The sequence below is a fragment of the Tursiops truncatus genome, chromosome 3 (assembly GCF_011762595.2).
Source record: "Tursiops truncatus isolate mTurTru1 chromosome 3, mTurTru1.mat.Y, whole genome shotgun sequence".
NCBI classification, from domain to species: Eukaryota; Metazoa; Chordata; class Mammalia; order Artiodactyla; family Delphinidae; genus Tursiops; species Tursiops truncatus.
In genome coordinates this window covers 116846082-116870011 of record NC_047036.1, presented here as the reverse complement: position 1 = coordinate 116870011, position 23930 = coordinate 116846082, and the positions used below count along the sequence as shown (strand labels likewise).

The 23930-nt window shown below is 35.3% G+C and overlaps 1 protein-coding gene across 4 annotated transcripts in view; it reads right to left on the bottom strand.

Annotated features, from left to right (window-relative positions):
* ANKHD1 (ankyrin repeat and KH domain containing 1) overlaps window positions 1–23930 on the bottom strand; it is a 116050-nt gene that overhangs the window by 79105 nt on the left and 13015 nt on the right. For all 4 annotated transcript variants that reach the window (XM_004315414.3, XM_019924539.3, XM_019924541.3 and 1 more), the window contains exons 2-7: window positions 13847–14000; window positions 9677–9833; window positions 8809–8956; window positions 7925–8072; window positions 6088–6321; window positions 4083–4177 (exon numbers count right to left, since the gene is read on the bottom strand). In XM_004315414.3, coding sequence (XP_004315462.1) covers window positions 4083–4177; window positions 6088–6321; window positions 7925–8072; window positions 8809–8956; window positions 9677–9833; window positions 13847–14000 — 936 coding nt within the window. The remainder of the gene's footprint in view (window positions 1–4082; window positions 4178–6087; window positions 6322–7924; window positions 8073–8808; window positions 8957–9676; window positions 9834–13846; window positions 14001–23930) is intronic.

Below are 23930 nucleotides of genomic sequence, written 5' to 3'. Positions count from 1 at the left end.
AAAAAATTATTGGCATATGTAAAATATTTCATGTTTAGTGTCAAAATTTTTTCTATGATTTTTCTAACAAATATTCTTATTTTTAAAATTTGGTTTAAATAAGGGTCAGGGTAACGTTAGTGGCAAAAACACTCAGCTGAAAAAAGAAGACCTAGACTTAGAAAGGGCTACCACATACTGTTGCACAACCTACACAATTGATTGTGGCGTGCCCAGGACTCCAACATCTGCTATCTAACTATCTAACTCTGCATATTTTGGGACAAGATTACCCAATTTCTTTGTTTCTCAGTTCTTTCAGTTATGAAATAAAGAGACTGACTTAAGGTTCTAACCTAAAGATTTTATGTTGAGAGCATTAAAGGTAATATTTCTCTTTGATACAAAATACTTGCATGATATATCTAATTCTAGGTTATCCTGGAAAGAAGCAAATAAATGCATTCTAGGTTATCCATAGATTATACTAGTCAATTTACTTTATAAGGTTTTAATATGAAGCTACAAAAACTTTAGAAAGATGTCTGTTACCTCCAAAATTAGAGTTTTATCAGTAATAACTCTAAAGCCAAATACATTACTTTAGGGTTACATGTTACTGTCCTTTTCCAAAAACATACCCAATCATAATTGTGTTAAATCTAGAATCAGGTTAAGAAATCATACAAACCAGAAACCAATTAAAGAAACAAAAAAAAGAACAAACTAAACCAAAACTAGCAGAAGGAAGGAAATAATAAAGATTAGTGCAGAGATAAAATAAAGACTAAAAACAAGAGAGAAAAATCAATGAAACCAATAACTCCTTCTTTAAAAAGATCAACAAAATCAACAAAGCTAGAAGAACTAAGAAAAAGAAGACTCAAATTACTAAAATCAGAAATGAAAGAGGGGATATTACTACTGATAGTATAGAACTAGAAAGGATTATAAAAGAGAACTATGAACAACTGTATACCAACAAATTGAATAACCTTGATGAAATGGACAAATTCCTAGAAACACAAAACCTACCAAGGCTACATCACAAACAAGTAAAAAATGTAAACAGACATATATCTAGTAAGGAGACTGAATCAATAATAAAAAGTCTCCCAACAAAGAAAACCCCTGGACCTGATAGCTTCACTGGTGAATTCTACTAAACACTTAAAGAAGAATTAGCTCCAATCCTTCTCAAATTCTTCCCCCCAAAATTAAAGAGGAGGTAAGACTTAAACTCATATTAAAAGGATTATACACCATGATCAAGTGGGATTTACTCCTGGAGTTCAAGGATGGATCAACATACGAAAACTGATTGATGTAATATACCACATTAACAGAATAAGGGAAAAAAAACACATGATTGGGACTTCCCTGGTGGTCCAGTGGTTAAGAATCTGCCTCCCAATGCAGAGGATGTGGGTTTGATCCCTGGTCAGGGACCTAAGACCCCACATGCTGCAAGGCAACTAAGCCCATGTACCGCAACTACTAAGCCCGCCCAACTAGACAGAAGACCACACACCACAGCGAAGAGCCCACTTGCGCAACTAAGACCCAATGCAGCCAAATTAATTAATTAATTTTTTAAAATTGTATAAGTTCCATTTAAAAAAAACTACTGAGCCCATGTGCCACAGCTACTGAAGCCCGTGCGCCTAGAGCCCGTGCTCTGCAACAAGAGAAGCCTCCACGATGAGAAGCCCACGCACCACAATGAAGAGTAGTCCCCACTCACCGCAACTAGAGAAAGCCTGTGCACAGCAACGAGACCCAACACAGGCAACTCCCCGCAAAAAAAAGATGTCAGTACTACCCAAAGCAATCTACAGATTCAATGTAATCTCTATCAAAGCCCAATGGAGTTTTTTGCAGAAATAGAAAGGACCATCTTAAAATTCATATGCAATTTAAAGAAGCCCTGAATAGCCAAAACAATCTTGAAAAATAAAAATAAAGCTGGAGGACTCACACTTCCTGATGTCAAAACTTATACAAAGCTACAATAATCACAACTTTGTCATCCTGGCTTAAAGACAAACATACAGACCAATGGAATAGAATAGAGCCCAAAAATAAACCTGGGTCAAATGACTGGTGAGATGATTTTTGGCAAGTGTCAAGACAATTCAAATGGGAAAAGTCAGTCTTTTCCACACTGATGCTGGCAAAACTGGATATCCACATGCAAAAGAATGAAATTTAGCCCTTAACTAACATCATATACAAAAATTAGCTCAAAATGGATCAAAGACCTAAATATAAGAGCTAAAACTATAAAACTCTTAGAAGAAAACACAGAACTAATGCTTCATGATATTGGATTTGGCAATGATTTCTTGGATATGACATCAAAGGCGCAGGCAACAACAACAACAAAAATAGATAAACTGAACTTAAATTAAAAACTTTTGAAAAAGAAAAACAAAAAAACAAACAACTTTGTACACAAAAGGGCACTCTATCAACAGAGTAAAAGGGCAACCCACAGAATGGGAGAAAATATTTATCATGTATCTGATAAGGGATTAATATCCAGAATATATAAAGAACTCCTAAAACTCATCAACAAAAAACAGGCTAATTAAAAAATGGGCAAATGACTTGAATAGACATTTCTCCAGAATATATACAAATGGCCAATAAGCACATGAAAAGATGCTCAATATCACTAATCATTAGGGAAATGCAAATAAAACCTACAGTGAGGAAAATGAAAATCAAAACTATAAACATAAGGATGATAACTATCAGAAAAAAAAAAAAGAAAGAAAGAGACTTCCCTGGTGGCACAGTGGATAAGAATCTGCCTTAAAATGCAGGGGACATGGGTTCGAGCTCTGGTCCGGAAAGATCCCACACGCCGCGGAGCAACTAAGCCCATGCACTACAACTACTGAGCCTGCGCTCTAGAGCCCACGAGCCACAACTACTGAGTCCATGTGCCACAACTACTGAAGCCCATGTGCCTAGAGCCCGTGCTCTGCAACAAGAGAAGCCACCACAATGAGAAGCCTGCGCACCACAATGAAGAGTAGCCCCCGCTCAGCTCAACTAGAGAAAGCCCGCGCGCAGCAACAAAGACCCATCGCAGCCAAAAAAATAAAAATTAAGTTTAAAAAAAAACCCAAAACACCCAGAAAATAACAAGTGTTGGTGAGGATGTGGAGAAAATGGAACCCTCGTACACTACTGGTGGGAACATAAAATGGTACACCTGCTGTGGAAAACAGTATGGTGGTCGTTCCTCAAAACATTAAAAACAGAATTACCATATGATCAAGGCATCTCGCTTTTGGGTATATATCCAAAAGAACTGAAAACAGGACTCAAACAGATATTTATACACCCGTGTTCACAGCAGCATTATTCACAATAGCTAAAGCATGGAGGCGATGCAAGTGTCCATCAGTGGATAAATGGATAAGTAAAATGTGGTACATACAATAAAATATTATGTAGCCTTAAAAAACAAAGGAAATTCTGACATATGCTACAACACGGATGAACCTGAGGACATCATGCTAACTGAAATAAGTCAGTCACAAAAAGACAAATATTGTATGATTCCACTTATATGAGGCACTTAATGTAGTCAAAATGATAGAGATAGAAAGTGGAATGGTGATCACAAGGAATAGGAGGAAGTGGGGAATGGAAAGCTGCTGTTTAATGGAAACAGAGTTTCAGTTTTATAAAGATGAAAAGAGTTACGAAAATGGATGGTAGTGATGGTTGCACAGCATTATGCATATACTTAATAACTCTCAAAAATGGTTAACATGGTAAATTTTATGATATGTGTATTTTACCATAATGAAAGAATTGGGAAGAAAATAAAAGTACATCAGTGTGTTGAAAATGACATAGCCAAGCCTGCCTTTTGTATGATTTCTTACATTAACAGATTTACTATCAAAAGATAAACAAAACATCGTAAACTCCCCCTTCCCTCTCTGATAATGTACAAAATTTTCAAGATCTTTACCATCTCATAATAATGATTTTTCCAAAAGAATACAAATAATTCTCAAAGGCTGAAACACATATGACCCTTTCTTCCCATAAAATCTCATGTGAGTGCAATTTAAAATTACCATGCAAGCCTCCATTAAGGCAGTGTGCATCTCATCTGTTTTGTGCTCTTGATCTGCACCAGCATCAAGCAGAAAGCGAACCATATCCAAATGGCCTTCAAAAAAAAACAACACAAATTTTAAAACTATATTTCTCAAGAACTATCGATTTAATATATAAGCATTAAAATAGGGAATCTTTTTCTTTCAGGTGTCTATACAAAAATTTACAAGAGAACTTATTTTGTGTTCAATAAAGAAATCAATGACAATTTTACAAAGCCAATCCAAAATAATAAGCAGGCTCTCGTCAAGGTCTTATCTAGGTTTTAAAGACTGAATTAGTTCAAAGCACATTAATTCAAGTAAAGCAATAAAGTAATAATACTTATTCTTTGATTTACTCTGTATAAAATATAAATCAAAACACTGAAATCAAATAGAATGCCAGGTAAAGTATGTTTGGATCATATTTTTCAGAAAAAAAGCTTTAAAATAATAACCATAAACTCACTGTGGCAATGAGCAGGCAGAGAAAACTCCATTCAAAATAATTTCAACCCTCTTGATACATTTAGTATATAAAAAGCCCTATAATAGTCAATAAGAAAAAGACAAACACTCCAGTAGAAAAATGGATGAAGGACATGAAATGGTAATTCAAAAAAAGAAGTGAAAATGAATATTAAACTGATGAAAAAAATATTAAACCTTCCTATAAAAAAATTGCAAATTAAAATAAGACACCATTTTTTACTATCAAAATGGCAAATATTAAAAAGAATAATACCCAGTGTTGGTGAGGGTGTAGGGTGGGGTAAAGGGCACTCTCAAACACTGCTGGTGGGAGTGTAAATTGGTTCAACCTTTCTAGAAGGCAATTTGGCAATATGTATCAAAAGCCTTAAAAATGTCCATACCCTTTGACCCAGCAATTCCACTTCCAGGAATTTATCCTAAGGAAATAATCAGAGATTAGGCAAAGATGTCTGCACAAGGATGTTATCACAGTGTTTTTAATAATAGTGAAAAACTGGGAACAATGCAAGTGTCCAACAATAGGCAATTATGGTGCACCCATTTGATGTATTTGGCAGAGATTGCTAGTTTCCTACCCAATATACATTCTCTCATTTTTCCTTAATAACAGAACTCCCGATTTCATCTCAGTGGCAACATGCCTGACTAAAAGACTACATTTTCCAGCCTCCCTTGCTACTATGTGTAGCCAATGAGATGTAAAAGGGACTTAAAAGGCAGAACTTCTAGGAAGATTCCTTAAAGGTAGCTTACTAAGTTGGAAGGCATTCCTCATTTTGCCCTTACCCTCTTCATCCTTCCTAGAATATGGATTGCTGGAGCCCTAGCTACCATCTTTGATTATAGTTCCACATCTGAGGATTCAATCAACTTTGGATTGTTTAGTACTATAGTACACACTTACTGAAAAAAGTCTGCATGTAAGTGAACCTGTGCAGTTCAAAACCATGTTGTAAGAGTCAAGTGTATATATATTTGTTTATAAACATACTTAAAAAACAAACTAGAAGTAAATATACTAAAATATTGTTTACATGCTTTTTAAATCTTTAGATGGTAGCATTACATGTCATTGTAAAACTTCTTTACACTATTCTGTGTTTTTCAGGTTTTCTATATCAAGTGTGATTATTATTATTTGAGTGTGTATTATTTTTAAAATAAAGGTTGGAAAAATCATATAAAACAAAAGTTATTAAAGAATGGAAACCCTCTAAGTCTGTGCTAAGAGTTCTGGTTGACCTTATAGCTAGTTGAATAAATTTGAATTAAAATAATAAAAAAACATATACTATGAAACTATACTTTAGGAAATACATGCTAAAATGGACTTTCTATATAATCTCTTAGAAGCTAGATAATTTTATAGCACAGGGAAAGTATAAGAAATATAAAATTAACTCAAATACTCAATATTCAAATATTTAAATATTCAAAGTTGCTATGAAAAAGACCCTATAAACATATATATATATTTATAGAGTACCTTTGTAGCATGCAAGTGTAAGAGCACTTTCTTTGAATTCGTTAGAATGAGTGTTGATGCCTGCCCCATGATCTAGAAGAACTCTTGCAACTTCCACATGACCTGCACTGGCTGCTTCCATTAAGGGGGTATGTCCATTTTCATTATGATCTTCTATATTTGCGCCTTCATTAAGTAGCACTTTCACAATGTCAACAAATCCTCCAGCACAGGCATAAGTTAGTGCAGTGTTTCCTAAAAAAGAACAAAAAGAAATTAAAAATTATGATAAAACTGATATAATTACGATTATACTACTGCTCTAGTTCTATCTCTTCAATTACCTTACATAAACCACTAGAACTACTATCTCATTTTTTTGTTGTATTGGTTAGAAGCATCATCTTAATTTTTTCACTAATTAAAAGGCTTATTATAAACAAACCAATTTACCTCTCTCCATATTTCCTTAGCTTGTAAAATAAGATTAAGTGCCATCTTGAAAAATTATTTCCAACATATTTTCATATAAAATATTTTAATGTACCACTCAAAGTTATTGCTTTTTCTTTCAACACAGTACAACTTAGAAACACTTAACATTTTCTTTCTATGTACATTCATTTCTTAATTTTCTTTTACCTCTCCTTTATCTTTACACATTTATTCATTTAGTCTACATTTATGAGACCCAGGGAGACAGATATAAATCCCTCTCAGCATAATTCCTTCAAAATAAAAATTTATTTAAAAGGTCATTATTCCCTGATTTGCCACTTATTCCTTTCCTGATTTTGTTTTGAGGACTCTTATTTATTAAAGGGAGTAGGGAGATGGTTTAACCATCCAACAGTGTGAGATTGAATAAGACTGTTTTAAAGGTTCAGCAAGAAAACTATCATTTCAAACCCAATCTGTTCAGAATTCAACTGTTTAACAGTCTCAGACATGGAGGATATTAATATTACTATGACCTAGACAAGGTGGTCAGCAAAGTAACCTATAATCCTTTTTAAGAAGTCATGGTCGTTTAAAACATAAATTAGGCTACATTTAATATATACTTAATGGTATGGAAGACTGATATGCTTTCATTATTGAAACTGTATTTTAAGCCATGTGCTTGCCTCACTAAATCCAAGGAATCTCATTACTAAATGTACAGCTATAACTCAAGACATATGACCGAGGCTTATAAAGAACCTTACTAGAGTAGCTTTCATGCTGCAGCAGAATATCTTATTAGTAAATGCATTCTGTACACCTGACAGAAAAAACTCTATAGGGTTTTGACTCTCAGGTTAATCTATATAAGGGAGTTGTATTTAAATGAGATAAAGAATTGTGAAAGATACAGTTCATAAATTTGCCTCTTTGTACATTATATATATTGTGGCAAAAAAGAAATTGCCCCCAGCAAAAAAACTGTCAATCTTTTTTTTTTTTTTGCAGTACACGGGCCTCTCACCGCCGCGGCCGCTCCCATTGCAGAGCACAGGCTCCGGACGCGCAGGCCCAGCGGCCATGGCCCACGGGCCCAGCCGCTCCTAGGCATATGGGATCCTCCCGGACCAGGGCATGAACCCGTGTCCCCTGCATCGGCAGGCGGACTCTCAACCACTACGCCACCAGGGAAGCCCAAAACTGTCAATCTTGACCAAACAGAATGTAAGAGTGTTTCAAAGACTTTTAAAGATATCAAATTAATCTATATTTTACTCACAGATTCTAAACAAGGGCTATGATTTTTCTGTATGTTTACAACCAGTTTTCCCTAGGAATCAAATTTTTATCTCTCAGGTTATAGTTATTTATATCAATTTGTTTTCCTAAAATTAACATATCATTTTCTACATACCTGTTGCAGACTGGGAGTTGACATCTGCATCATGAAGAAGTAATAATTTCACAATATCTAAATAACCTCCACTGGATGCTGCCATTAGGGGGGTTATATCTCCTTTATTCCCTCTGTCTTCAACATTAGCATGCATAGCAAGCAATACCTTTAAAACACATATGCACACAGAGAGAAACTGTCAATTCTTACTATTAACATTACTTCTAAAGAATATATTGAATCTGGGAAGATATTCTTTTAGAGTGGAGGCAAGGAAAAATAAAAAATAATCACCTTTTGGGAAAATATGCCAATGATGTTCACTGCTCAAAACACCTGGTTAGATGTTATATTTTACAATACCATTACATAGTAATCTTTAAGTAAAGTAGGTAATCACATTAACCATCCAATTATACAATTTAACTGCTCCTGTCAAAGAATTAGTGTTATGCTCAGGATTATTTAGCAAGAGAACAGCAAAACTATACTCACAAGACACAAACTAACTGGTAAACACATGGCTATTTCCCAAAATTGCTCTAACAGGAAAAAAAAAAAAACAAAACTAAAAGAATTGGGATAATCTAGATGAAATAAAAATAAATCAATATCTTTCATTATACTTGTATATTATTTCTAAAGGCAAGTTTAAAATATTATTATTTCTATGTTTTCCTTATTCATTAGGACTATTTTTGAGTAAGCGGCAGAAAAAAACGGACCATGCCAAGTTGCATGTACAGACAACAAAAATTAATTATGTATCAGTTTCTATTTTACCTACTGCCAAAAAGGAAAGACCTTGGCTTCTAATGATAATTTCTCTTATTAATGATAATAATAAACAAAACATCAAAATCCTTCCACAATTTTGATCACTAAAGATTATTTCTGCTTACTTGTGCTAATTCATAATACCCGGCTGAACAAGCCAAACACAGCAGGCTTTCTCCTTCTTCTGTATGTTCATTTACACTTCTGCCTTCATCTAGCAATTTACGAACAGCATTCACATCCCCATCTGAACAAGCTTCCGCCAGACTGCGACTGAAAACAAAACCAACAAAGAAAGACTCAAGGTCCTATGACAACGAGTTACGTTAAATATATACGGTTAGTCATATATAGAAAAATCTGATATGGTAAGAAGAAAATTATTTGAATATTTGTTTGCAATACTAATTTTTCATGTATGTGAACCAAGCCAGAAAGGCAATAAATAAATACGAAAATAGCCGTCATTTTTATCTTTCAAAATGTCCTAACATACTCTCATATTAAATTTTAAATAAACTTTATACAGCATTAGATGCACAATTTTTTAAACTAATGTAATGATTCCCAAAGACATTTGGGATATAATCCTATGTCTTAGAATTTTATTTGATAACAGTGAGGTGACTAGATGAAATAGAAGGCAAAAATCTAAGTAAAATTTTTACTGCAGAATGACTAACAAAATCAGTGAATCTCAAACTTTAATGTGCATACAAATAGCCAATGTTTCTTGTTCAAAGGTAGATTCTGATTCAATAGATCCAAGATGGGGTCTGAAATTCTGAATTTCTATGATGCTGACGCTGCTAGTCCATGGACCATATTTGAGTAACACGGACCTAGATTATTGCATAAACAACCCATTTCATTTATTATTACTCAGGCAGTCAGTTTAGAGTTTCCTACTATAACCTTTAGAATAAGTAACTTCCTCAGAAATGAAAACCAGATATTGAATTGAATACCCAGCAGAAGTCATTAAACACATACGTGTCTACTTGTCCCGCATTGTGGCTGTTTTCCGCTCTCATCCGTGTCAGTGCAGCAGCAGCTTCATCCAGTGCACAACTTACTGAAGATGTCAGTCTTCGGAGTACCTCAGGATCTGCAAAGGCTTTACCATCAGCAGTTGACAATTTGCCAATTCCTTCAGTGTGCATCAATCAGTTCAGGGAAAGAAAAAGCATAAATGTGTAAACTGTAATTACATTTCTAAACACTATTCTCTAAGCCAAAATGGCATAATCTCCATATGCAAAGCTGATAATTTCAATTTTGTCACTAATGTCAAAAGGCCATTGCATAACACCTATGTTTTAGTCTTTTCATCTTTACAGTGCACATAATACTAATTTATCCTCTACCTAACTCCAAATGTTAACTTAACATGATGCTTACTGTAATGAATGAATGAGATTTCTATCAAAGTACAATCACATCATAAGATCTCTAGTATAGGATCCTATCTATTTTCAGTACTAATGAAGGGGCTATTCTGTAATATTAAAACAAACAATCCAACAGTTTCTTCCTTTGATTGAATAGCCACCTAGAACCATTTTCTGGGACAAGAGTGTAAATTAAAATAAATTAATTCTCATATTTAGTATTTATTATGTGCTTATGATGTGCCAGACATTAGGGGGACAGAAAGGAATAAGACATAGTTCCTGTCCTTACAGAACTCACAATATGGTAAGTCTAATTTGCCAATAAATCTTTTTCTCTAGATTCAGTGAGGAATCAGTGACTACTGCAACAAAATTTTGTTGATAATATCACCACCTGTTACTGCTGAAAATGAGAAACAGTCAATAAAATTTTATAGAACAAAAAAAAGGGAAACTTGCCCAATAAGATAAAAAATATATTGTGATGCTATTCAATTACAACAGTATGATAGTATGATACTTGCAAAGAAAAAAGATAAATTTTATCAAGCATATGTAATAGCGGCAAACAAAAAAAGAACTTAGATCACCTGTGAATTCAATATATGATAAAGGTGACATTTCAAATCAGTGGATATAGGAGGGCTTATTTCATAAATATTGTTCAGAAACTGGTTATTTGAAAATTAGGTAAGATCTCAAATCCACACCATTTACAAAAATAAATACCAGGTAGACTTAAATGAAATCTGAAAAGTACTATTATACTATGTAGTATTTTTCTATTGCTGATGTAGAGGAGGTTTTTCTAAGCATGAGACCAAATCACAAAAGCTATAAAGTAAAAAATTAGTAAATGTGATATTAAACATTTTTAATTCCAATAAAAATTTCTATATAATTAAAGACACCATAAATAAAGTTAAGGCAAAATAAAAACTGGAAAAATTAACACCCAATGAATTTATATCATTTATAAAGAGCTACCGCACAACTTATTGATAATATTGAATGAACACAAACTATGAAATTGACCAAAAGAAGACTGAGGAAAGCTGTTGATAGGAATGTATACTGGCATAAACTTGAGGGACCACTTTGATAAAAGCAATCAAAATTTTGAATGCAAAAATATCCTCTGACCCAGCAATATAACTTTCTAGGAATCTGTCCTATGAAGATACTTGCACAAGCAAGAAAAGTTATAGATATACATGGATATGAACTACAGCATTATTTGTGATATCAAAAAAATTGGAAATAACGTAAAAATCCTTCAATAAGCCATTGGTAAAATAAACTGTGGTGCATCCAAGCAACAGAATATTACCTTACCCTTAAAGAAGGAGAAAGATCAACATATCCTGTTATGGAAGGATGGCCACAATAAATTAAGTGAAAAAAAGAAAATTATAATTTGTATAATATGATATAATTTCATTTAAAAAATCATGTATATTCAAACATATACATGTATTTATATAACTACAAGGGAAAGTCTGCAAGTATATGTAAACCTTTACAACGGGCAGGCTTTAAAATCTACTGAATACATTTCATATTGTTTTAGCTATTTTATATATTACATTTATAATTTAGAAAAGACTTGTTAAAAATTCTTCTTGAAATGCCCTTAATTCTTAATTTTCTTTAAAAATCTCAAAGAATCTTAAAGAAAAAAATATTTTCAACTTCAATTTTTTTGGTTAAAATAGCATTAAGAATTCTATCTTCTTAAGAAGCCTAGTAACGTCTAACACATTCTCATAATTGAAAACAATGCATAAGTCTTAAATGTTATAGGCTCAACACAATGTCCAAAAAGCAAATGAAAATACTAATGAACAAAAAAGTATTCATTAAGCCAACTGACTTGCACAGGGCTTCAAAGGAGTACATCATTTTTAAAAAACATCTGACAATTTCTTTGGATAAATATCATACCCAACAATGCCTGGAGTTTAAATTGTCAAAACACACAAAATTTAAAAATTCAGTAATTTCTCACACCTCCTGGAAGACATGATTTTCAAGGTTTATTTTCTCTCTCACAATATAGGTAAGAAAAGCAAGCAATTCTAAGGTATCTTGTATAAGGTATAAGTATATAAGTACTTATACTTAACCATGAACCTACAGAAAAATGCTCAATGTAGCAGAAAAGAGCCATCCCTGAGTGAGACTCATGAGGTGGCCAGAAAAAAGAGAAATAGGTTTAAAATCCTTAATTAGGGGTCTTGGAGTAGTACCCACAGTATGAGTGAAATGTCAGCCTAAACTAGAGAGGAGATGTACTATCACCAGTAAACAAAGCTTGATTTAGGGAAGGAAAGTAACTTAGTCCAGAAAAGACATGGAGAAGAAAAATGCATTTTCTCCACATTTCTCTCTGCTCTAAGCTGGTTCTAAAGCACAGGAAAAAAATTAAAAACTAAAAAAATTATATATATATATGGTGGCCATGGCACTCCTATTTCAGGAATCTTACATAGACTATTCCTAAATCAAAAGTAGGAGACTCACAATAAATCCAAAGAAGGGAGGGACACCAAAGCAATTACTAATGTGATTTTTTTTTTTTTTGGCCACACTGCACACTGCATGCAGGATCTTAGTTCCCCAACCAGGGATCAAACCTATGCCCCCTGCAACGGAAACTTTTTTTAAAGAAGGTTTAAATTAAACCGTCTGCTCTAAATTAAACCATCTTCTGCTAGATACTTAAATTGTTTTGTTCAATCTAATTTTAAGTTTCGGTCAGTTCCAAAAAGACACATTAGATGGACTAAAAGTCAATCTGCTATAAATTTTACCTATGCTTTTTCATAAGAGGAGAAAGTTAAAGGAATAAAAAGAATCATCAAAGTAAACACATTCCTAACATACTGTATATATGTCTTGGGACTTCACTGGTGGCACAGTGGTTGAGAATCCACCTGCCAATGTAGGGGACACGGGTTCGATCCCTGGTTTGGGAAGGTCCCACGTGCTGTGGAGCAACTAAGCCCATGCGCCACAACTACTGAGCCTGAGCTCTAGAGCCCGCGAGCAGCAACTACGGAACCCACGTGCCACAACTACTGAAGCCTGCGTGCCTAGAGTCCGTGCTCCGCAACAAGAGAAGCCACCGTAATGAGAAGTCTGTGCGCCTCAACAAATAGTAGCCCCCACTCGCCGCAACTAGAGAAATCCCACGCGCAGCAAGGAAGACCCAACACAGCTAAAAATAAATAAATTTTTTAAAAATGGTTAAATGTTACTGTATAGCAGGGAACTATACTCAATAACTTGTAGTAAACCATAATGGAAAAGAATATATATATGTGTAAAACTGAATCACTTTGCTGTACACCTGAAACTAACACAACATTGTAAATCAACTATGCTTCAATTAAAAAAAAAAGTTAGTGTTGAGCCTAGAAATCACTCACTGAGAACTTTCAACCAAGAATTTTTTAAACATAAAATGTGAACATTTTCTTTAGGAAATTAAAAAAAACAAATTTTACAGATTTCAAATTTTATATAACATATATAATTTGGGGATAATCTTTTATAACTTTGTATAGAGATGGAGTCTTGGGGGTTTTTTTTTGTCTTTTTTTTTTTTTTTTTTCCCCAGCCATGCCACGTGGATTGCAGGATCTTAGTTCCCCTACCAGGGATCGAACCCATGCCCTTGGCAGTGAAAGCGCAGAGTCCCAACCACTGAACCACGAGGGTATTCCCTGGAGTCTTTTAAAAAGATGAAAAAGAGAAAATAAAGTACCTGCTGCTTCCAGCAATGCTTCTAGTCGTGCCTGTGTCTCTGGATCCACAGTGCGTAAGTCTGCTCCTTCTGCAGTACTTGATAAGAATATCTCTGATGTTGTTTTCAGCACCGGGTTATCCAGATCTTCTTGGTCCAAAATAAATGATTCAACCTGTTTAGGAATTAAAGATGCAATATCCATGAAGCTGATCTTAATATTGTTAGAATAACAGCAATTTAAGGTAATATGACTTCTGATTTGGAATTCAAATATAACCAAATAAATTATTGTAGAAACAGGGGGTTATAGGGAGGGACTTTGAGGGAGCCTCCTGACTATCTGCTTATCTTCAGACACGACTACAGATATAACCCAGACACACCAGATTAAAGTTTCCTGGAGAGCAATGAATCTTCTGTGCCTACCACAGAGCCTGAAAAGCAGCATTTTTTAAATGAAACAAGTACATCAACATAGGCCCTAGGAAGATGTATGCAGGAGTAGATAGTAGAAAGCCTAGATAGCATAAATAGGTCATTAAAGTATCATTTCTCCTCTCTTCCAATTAATATATTCAATTCTGACAAACTAAAGAAGATTTAATCCACTATCAAATATCCTAATTGCTCTAGACAGGAAAACTCTATTAGGTTAGGAATCATAGTCATTTGTTCACTGCTCTATCCTCTGAGCCTATGAATACCTTGTACATAGTACTTATTCAATACATATTTGTTGAAATGAATCCTATAAGCAAAATCAACTTACGAAAATAAACATGCAACCCTCTAATTTCAAATCAAGTTAATTCTAAATTTTCTTACCAAATAAAATATGCACAACCTTTCTGGGAAGCAATTTGGAAATGTGCATCAAAATGCTTTAAAAAGCACATGCCGTACTTCCCTGGTGGTGCAGTGGTTAAGAATCCGCCTGCCAATGCAGAGGGCACGGGTTTGAGCCCTGATCCAGGAAGATCCCACATGCTGCGGAGCAACTAAGTCTGTGCACCACAACTGCTGAGCCTGAGCTCTAGACCCCAAGAGCCACAACTACTGAACCTGAGTGCCACAACTACTGAAGCCCACATGCCTAGAGCCTGTGCTCCGCAACAAGAGAAGCCACTGCAATGAGAAGCCCACGCACTGCAATGAAGAGTAGCCCCCGCTCACTGCAACTAGAGAAAGCCCGCGTGCAGCAACGAAGACCCAACGCAGCCATAAATAAATAAATTTATTTTTAAAAAGCACATGCCCTTTGACCCAGTAATTCCATTAAAAAAAATCTATCCTTAAAAAATTATCTGAATGCCAGACAAAAATGTGCAAGAATGTTCATTGCAGCATTAATTAAAATTCCAGAAATGAAGTGAAAAAAACTACAATAGGGGATTTGGTAAGTACATTTTGTACATTCACAGAATGGACCACTATGCAGTCATTAAGAACAATGTGTTTGAAGCATATTTAATGGCATAAGAAAACAGTCATAAAATTAAGTGAAAACCACAAGATTTAAAACAGTATGATATTTATTTTGCTAAAAGTATGTATGTATATGTATGCAAACATGAACATATGAGTACTCATGTATATATAATCATGAGTACATATTTATATACCTATACAGGTCTGTAGTATATAAATATGTCTGGGGCTTCCCTGGTGCTGCAGTGGTTAAGAATCCACCTGTCAATGCAGGAGACACGGGTTTGAGCCCTGGGCCGGGAAGATCCCACATGCCGCGGAACAACTAAGCCCATGCACCACAACTACAGAGCCTGCGCTCTAGAGCCCACGAGCCACAACTACTGAGCCCGTGTGCCACAAGAGAAGCCACCACAATGAGAAGCCTGCACACCACGACAAAGAACAGCCCCTACTTGCTGCAACCAGAGAAAAGCCCACGGGCAGCAACGAAGACCCAATGCAGCCAAAAATAAAGTAAATTTATATATATAAAAAGTGTCTAACCAGGGAGGTTAATATACTTGTAGACAGACAGAAAAACAGGATCAGAAAGGTTAAGTATTTCTGCCAGCTAATAAATGGCAAAGCCAGGTTTCAAACACAGGCCATATGGGCTTCCCTGGTGGTGCAGTGGTTGAGAGTCTGCCTGCCAATGCAGGGGACATGGGTTCGTGCCCCGGTCCGGGAAGATCCCACATGCCACGGAGCGGCTGGGCCCGTGAGCCATGGCCACTGAGCCTGCACTCCGCAACAGGAGAGGCCACAACAGTGAGGGGCCCGCGTACCGCAAAAAAACCCCAAAAAAACCAAAGGCCATATAACTCTTAAACACTAGGCAATAGATACTACCTAACAAATTAATAAACAAAGGACCACAGTATTTGGACTACATTATTTGGAATACTTAACTAGTTGGTCATCAATTTTCACAATGGAGACCAAATAAAGATATCTTAATAAAGACAGTAAAGTTAAAATGATGTGGATATAACAATATTTTATTATCTAGTGATGTACTTTATTTTTATAAAATAAATCTTTAACTTCAGACCCAGTAACACTGAGCCATGTACTATGTTGTAATACAGATTCTTTAATATATAATTACAGACAAAGATGTCATTCTAGATCAATGCCAGCAGATAAATGTAGACTACCAGTTTTCAAATGATTTGAAAGGTAACTGCTTGTACAACAAAGAGCTTGTTGCAAGTGCAAGAAAATATTACATATTTGCAGATACGTATACCTGCCAGTTGTAAGGATAAAAACCACAATTCCAAATTCTGAAATTTATTAAATATGGTATTTAGATGTTAATATGTCTATTTTATAAGCAGCACTGTTCTGATGTAGTATTACACATATTACAGAGATGAATACAGATTACATGTATTATGTAACTTTTAAAAAATCCAAGTTAAGGATTTCCAATTCTCTCCCATTCATTCTCCAATATTTATTGAAGTCCTGTTTTATACAAAGTACAATACCAAGAGAGTACAAAAATGTGGTAGAAGAAATGTCAAAGACACCAACAACTATCACAAAAGGCCTCCAAGAGAAATAAATGGTAAAACTATATGCATTAAAGAGAAATCACTTCCAGCCCCAGTAATCCAAGAAGACTTTGTACAAGAAGTAGCATTTGAGCTAGGCTTTGAAGGATGCATAGAATTTCAATAGGTGGTCAGACATGTGGGTGGAGAGTAAGGGAATGAAATAAAAAATGGGCTTGAAGATGCACTTAGAAAGTGACGAATGGTCAGCTCTCAAAAAAGTAAGGTCCTTTGTACATTGCTAGTGGAAGTATAAATGATGAAGCCACTGTGGGACACTGTTTGGCAGTTCTTCAAAAATTAAACACAGAATTACCATATGACCCAGTAATTCCACTTCTATGTATATACCTAAGAAGACTGAAAACATACATGTTCATACAAAAACTTGTACATAGAAGTTCATGGCTGTATTATGCATAGTAGACAAAAAGTGGGAAAAAACCCATGTGTCTGTTAATTAGTAAATGGATAAACAAAATGTGGTATATCCATACAATGGAATATTATTCAGCCAAGTACTGACACACGCTATAACACTGACAACGTTGAAAATATCATGCTTAGCATGAAAGAATGCACAAAAAGTCACATATTGTACAATTCCATTTATATGAAATGTCCAGCACAGGCAAATCCCCAGAGACAGAAAGAAGATTAATGGTCTCCTGAAGAGTCAGGAAAGGAAGAATGGGAGTGACTGCTAACAGTATATATTATGAAATTATTACCACAGTAAGTTTAGTTAACATCTATCACCTCACATAGTTACAACTTTTTTTTCCTTGTGAGAATCACTTGAATTTTCAAATGTAGTTTTAGGCATTTTATATTTAAGTTCTGACACACAAGATCAAATTTTAAATATCTGTAACACTTGTGGGGAAAATCGTAAGTTCCCAGAATGAGTTATACATAACTATACACATAAATGACTTGAATACATTTGTGTCAATCAGATGTGCCAAAGGCACTCAATTCTCATACTTTTTTGTCCTACTTTCCATAAACTTTTAAAAGCCTGTCTCAATGTGGATTCAATAAAAGGATAAAATATCCAGTTATGCCTATTACTTTGGGACTATTTGGGGGATTGCTTTTGGCAGTTCATAAATATCTTACCTGATAAACCTGCTGAAACACATATTGTTGCAATGCCGATTGCAACAGCATTACCTCAAAAGGTACCTGGCCAGTCAAGATGGAAACCATTTATAGCTACATGGAAATAGTAAGACCAATACCATACATTTCATATAAAGGCTCAGTGATATAACACCAAAAAAATGTCTAAATAATAGATAAGTTCAAAGTAATATTATATCTAATGAAATTAGTTTTCATCATGCAAATGAATATATAAGCCTCATAGTTTCCTACATACAGCTAAAGGATCACAGAAATTTCCTTATTGCTTAACAGTAGTTACACAGCTCATCTCTATCCAGCAGCTACATTCAGCAGCAAACATAAAACATCAACCTATTGTGGTACTGTTTTTAACCAATGGCAAAAAAGTTTATTTCAAGTCTTAAACATGGCAGATTTTTTCCCTACTTCTGATTAGGTACAAAAATAAAACGCGGAGGAAAAAGAATGAGAGGAAATCTGGCCCACAAAAAACTACCTGTTTTTTCCCTTATAGGTTACCTCTTCTAAAACGCTAAAGTCAAACTCTTTATGTCTTCCCCCTCAAAAGTCTTTTTTCTCCCTCCCTTCTTCTAAAAAAAAATGAGTGTGGTTTTTAGCTTCAACTAGAATTTAAACAAAGGTAGAAGGGAGGAAAAGGGGAACAAGCATTTTGTCCCATATGACATTTCAAAATGAACCACTGGATGGCAATAGTTACTAGGGAGAATAACCACAGACTCAGCTATTACCACCTAAAAAAAAACAAAACACCTCAGTCACCCTGGCCAAAATCTAATTAGGAAAAAATCATTTATTAACCTAGCTATGATTTGGCCAAAACTCACTTCCACCAAGAAACAAACAAACAAACAACAACAGAAAAACCCACAATTTCGGGACTTCCCTGGTGGCACACAGTGGTTGAGAATCTGCCTGCCAATGCAGGGACATGGGTTCGAGCCCTGGTCCGGGAAGATCCCACATGGCACGGAGGAACTAAGCCCATGCACCACAACTACTGAGGCTGTGTTCTAAAGCCTGTGAGCCACAACTACTGAGCTCACATGCCACAACTACTGAAGCCTGTGCGCCTAGGGCCCACGCTCCGTAACGAGAAGCCAACGCAATGAGAAGCCCATGCACCGCAACGAAGAGTAGCTCCCTCTCTCCAGAGAAAGCCCGCGCACGGCAATGAAGACCCAACACAGCCAAAAAAAAAAGAATAATCATCACTGGGCTTCCCTGGTGGCGCAGTGGTTGAGAGTCCACCTGCCGATGCAGGGGACACGGGTTCATGCCCCGGTCCAGGAGGATCCCACATGCCGCGGAGCGACTGGGCCCGTGAGCCATGGCCGCTGAGCCTGCGCGTCCAGAGCCTGTGCTCCGCAACATGAGAGGCCTCAACAGTTAAGAGGCCCGCGTACCACACACACAAAAAAAGAATCATCATCACTCCCATGAATTCCAACCAGAGCTATGAGAAAGTTCAAGAGGAAGGCTAAACCCTTTATTTTTCACTACCTCTTCTTATAAACCTTCAAAAATAAAGCTTCCTCAAGAAATTCAGATTTGATAATTAAAAAGGAAAAGCCAAATAAAACATTTAAACATCTAAAAAATATATATTTTTAAAATGTACTTGCTATTATTTTTCTTCTCTTAGTTAACATTTGGAGAGATAAACATGTCTTACCTTTTCCCACCCAAAGTCTTTAAATTAGAATCATACCAATTTTAGAATGCAGGTAGCTTACTACTGATTTCTACTTGGAGCAGCAAAAAGGATGGGTCAGCATTCCAAGAAATAATTACTGAAAGACATGGTAATTCCTTTTTGCAAAAAACGTGGTACTCCAAAGTTTCAACAGTTGCATCCACCACAAATATGCTCCAAGATCCACTGAAAAGGAAAAAGTAATACAGATGCAATTTGAGACCAAATAATTATAAATTTAGGAACGAGTTTTGCTGATACTGTAAGGCCCAATATAATCAGCAACAACATCTGGAAGTAATGGAATGCAAAGGCTATATGCCTCATCGTAAAAAGTGTTCAAGTTTCTTTCTACGAGGAAAACTGTATGCCCAATTTCAGATCCACAATCCTCTTCTCAAAAAACATAACTGTTACCTTGGGATTTCTGAAGTTAATTAGTTTAAACAGCACAACAGAGAACCATCAGGCTTTTCCTAATTCTCAGTTAAAGCTGGAGAAAATTAACTCCACTTTAGTCAACTACAAAAACTTCATTTCTACACCATAGTTTTAATACAGAATCTATTATTTTTTGAAGTTTCTAAACATGGGAGAAAAGAAAGGTTTTTTTTTTAAATAATAGTTACCATTAAGTGCATTTTCCATATATTATTCCACTCCATCATCTTTACTACTCAGTGAAGCAGATTAACATCTTCATTTTAAATGAAACTCAGAAAAGTTAAGTGACTTACCCAAGATCACATAACCACGCAGGTATCTGAAGCCATGTGTTTCAGATTCCAAAGCTCACACCCTTTTCACCACACCAAACTGTATTAAGTGACTCTTCTAAACAGTGGAGTATGACTAAAACAAATGCGTACTAACCAATGAAGTAAACAGAGAATCTACAAGCATCATGATATTGCAGTTTAACAATAAGAGCAATGTCAGGAAAAACCTTTAAATTAAATTAAATGTAATAGATTATCAAGCCCACAAACTCCTCTCTGCCAGAGTTCTTAGAGAGACAGACAAATCATGCTTTTATTTAGTAATTTCTGGCAGTACCACTACATTATTTCTAACCAACATACATACAACAAAATTTGTGCCACAATATATTTTAAAAAAGGGAAGACTCCTCGCATACTCATTAGGAAAGTCACAAGGAATGAAGAACCTGGCAATTAAGTCCGAGAAAATCTTAATGTTGAAATGTTATTCTGTATTTGCCCTATCATAATAAATGGGTAAGACTGAGGTTAGAAAGAAGTCCTGGCTTCTGCTCATTACCCTAAATAAAAAAATAAGCACACCAAAGAAATAATTTTAGTAAGTTAAAAAGAGACTCAAACACCTCCAATTCATATCAATAATGGGAGGAGAGCATAATGACTAACAGCAAGGTCTCTTAGAACACTAGCCCACTGTTCACAGTGCCATCTTAGCTAACTCTTTTTACCGTTGTTAGCCTCATTTTCCTCAGCTATAAGATAAGGCTAATAGTAGTAACTACATCACAGGGTTATAGATGATTAAGCAAGATACTATATCTAAAATTGTACCAACAGTGCTTAATACATGGTAATCACTCAACAAATATTAGTTATTATTACTATTAATATTACCATTACTACTATTATTAAGGTCAGTTTGTCTAAGGACCTTGTGTTCCTATACTCTTACTCTCTACTCCACAAAAATATAAAATCCATTATGTTGTCTTAGGCTAACAAGTAATCTGAGCATATTAAACACTATATATATATTCAACATTGGCTTATTAAACCCAACATTTAATAAGCACCTACTAAGTGCCAGACATTCTACTGTATATGGGAAACACAAAAATAAATAAGACATGATTCCTGCTCATTAAGACAGATAATCAAATAAATGCAATAAAGTACTACAGATGCTATTTAACAGGGAGTTATATACAGACAACGTGGGAACACAGAGGAAGGAAGAAATGGTCGATTCCAGTTGGGGTAGTAATGAAGGAAATCAGAGGTGATGATCCGGAACAAGAAGGTATCCAACAGGATGGAGAATGGGGCCATTAGTGACAGCTGCAGTGTAGAGTAGTAGTTATAAGCATGGATTTTACATTCCAAGAAACCTGATTCAAATCGTGGCTCCATCACTAGATGTACAACTTTGTGCATATTATACAATGTCTCTAAGCTTCAGTTTCCTCATCTGTAAATTGGGAATAATATCACTTCCTTCATATGGTAGTTGTAAAGTTTATTTAAGAACGTAAAGGTAAGCATTTAGTCCAGTGGACAATAAACACTCAGTATGCAGTAGTTATTATCATGATTCTAGAAGCCAAAGCAGTGAGAGCAAATTACTTGGGACGTTTAATAGCTTGATATGTTCAGAGAACTACAGCAATTTGGTATGGCTGGAATATAAAAAGCAAATAAAGTAGGATACAGCAAGGATAGAAATAGACAGAAGCCAAATCCTAAATAACCTTGTATGCCATACCAAGGAATTTGATTTATTCTTTATCTAAGGAATGGGAAACCTTTTTGCCAAAGGAGTGACATGATTGAACTGGCATTAGAGAATTTACTGTGATAGCAGGGTAAACGAAGAATTAGAGGTATAATCACAGAGGTAGATAGAGCCAGGGATTACTACAATAAGTTCAGGTGAAAGATGATGACTTGATTTACAGCACAAGCAGTGAGAATACAGAGAAAGAGACAAACAAGACGCTAAGAAAGAACCTACAGGACTTAGTACCTGTTTGGATGTATGTGGTAAGATATAGCAGATGCAAGCTTCAAGGTTTCTGACTACACTGACTAGTTTTAGGGCAATGCAATTTACAAAGGTGGGGGTGGGGAAGGGATAGGCGTAGAGGGGGAAGTGATGAGTTCAGTTTTAGAATTGTGAGTCTGAGATGTTTATGGAACATACATACTGTAGGCAGTAGGAAGGGCTCTTACCAGACTGCTAAAATAAGTGAGAGAGGGTAGCCACACGGATATCTAAGAGAAGAATGCTCCTGTGAGAGCCAACTGCAAATGCCAAAGGCTCTGGAGCAGGACATGCTTGGAGAGTTTATAGAACATAATGAAGCAGTTGTGGTTTTGCTCAAATATCTTATGCTGATGAACTTTGTATCCTTTCATTTTAAATCACTGCCCCTTTAAACCTGTCACTTAAAGTCCATCAAACTCCTGAAGTAAGACATCCAAACATCAACCTTTACAGTGATCATCCAACTAACACAGGGCAATGATCCATATATTGAGTTTAGGATCTTGGACTGTCACAAGACTAGGAAAATATTAAATGAGGTGATGCAATTAAGGTACACATGCCTAGAACAAACACTCAAATATAATTTGTTATTATGTAAAACTAGTTTAGAAGGGCAAATATAATTTGAATAAATAATTTACCTGGTTTTCACATTCTCTGAAATGTTCATGTTCCTGAAAAGCCTGATGTCTTTAAGGGCAGGGACCACATTTTTTCATCTTTGTAATCCCAAAGCCCAGCACAAAGCTTAACAAATAGTAGATTCTAGTTAAGTTATTGTGGAATCTACCCTACGATACCAATCAGAATTCTTAAACAGAGTGCCAAGGACACTAATCTCTGAAAGATATAATTTTATTATGCAAGATATCAGTTCATGAAAAAGAGGCTCTACCCCAAACTAAACACTGATTTTCCTCTGTAGAGAATGAGAGCATGCTTTCAACAGATTAACAAGGAGATAGTACATAGTAGTAAGTACTTTTGATACTGTTATCATACTATTCAAAATTTTGTGGGGGGTGGTAATAGGTCAAATACATGCACCTGATTTAAGTATAGCCTTAAATAATGGTCTCTTCAAACTAAAAGAAAATAAACTTTTCTTTGTTAACTTCTCAGTCAAGTCTCAAGCAAAACAGGTACTAAAATATAGTACAGATTCTCACTATTCAGAGTCAAAATAACTAGTAAATTAAAATAATTGGGACCATTTGAGCAATAACATCCAAGATTTGTTTTTGCAGTTTAATCACACAGGTGATAACACTGGCTTGGGTGTCAAGCTAATTGTGTGTTACTCAAATATTAAATTCTCAACTCTTAAGCAATTGTTAGAAGATACCAGATGCAAAAACTCTAATTGCTATGTTTTATATTTTATTCCACTTATCCATTTGTTTATTATCCTGGAAAAAGAAATTCTGTCCATAGTCTTCTTGCAAGCTCTATATAGTCC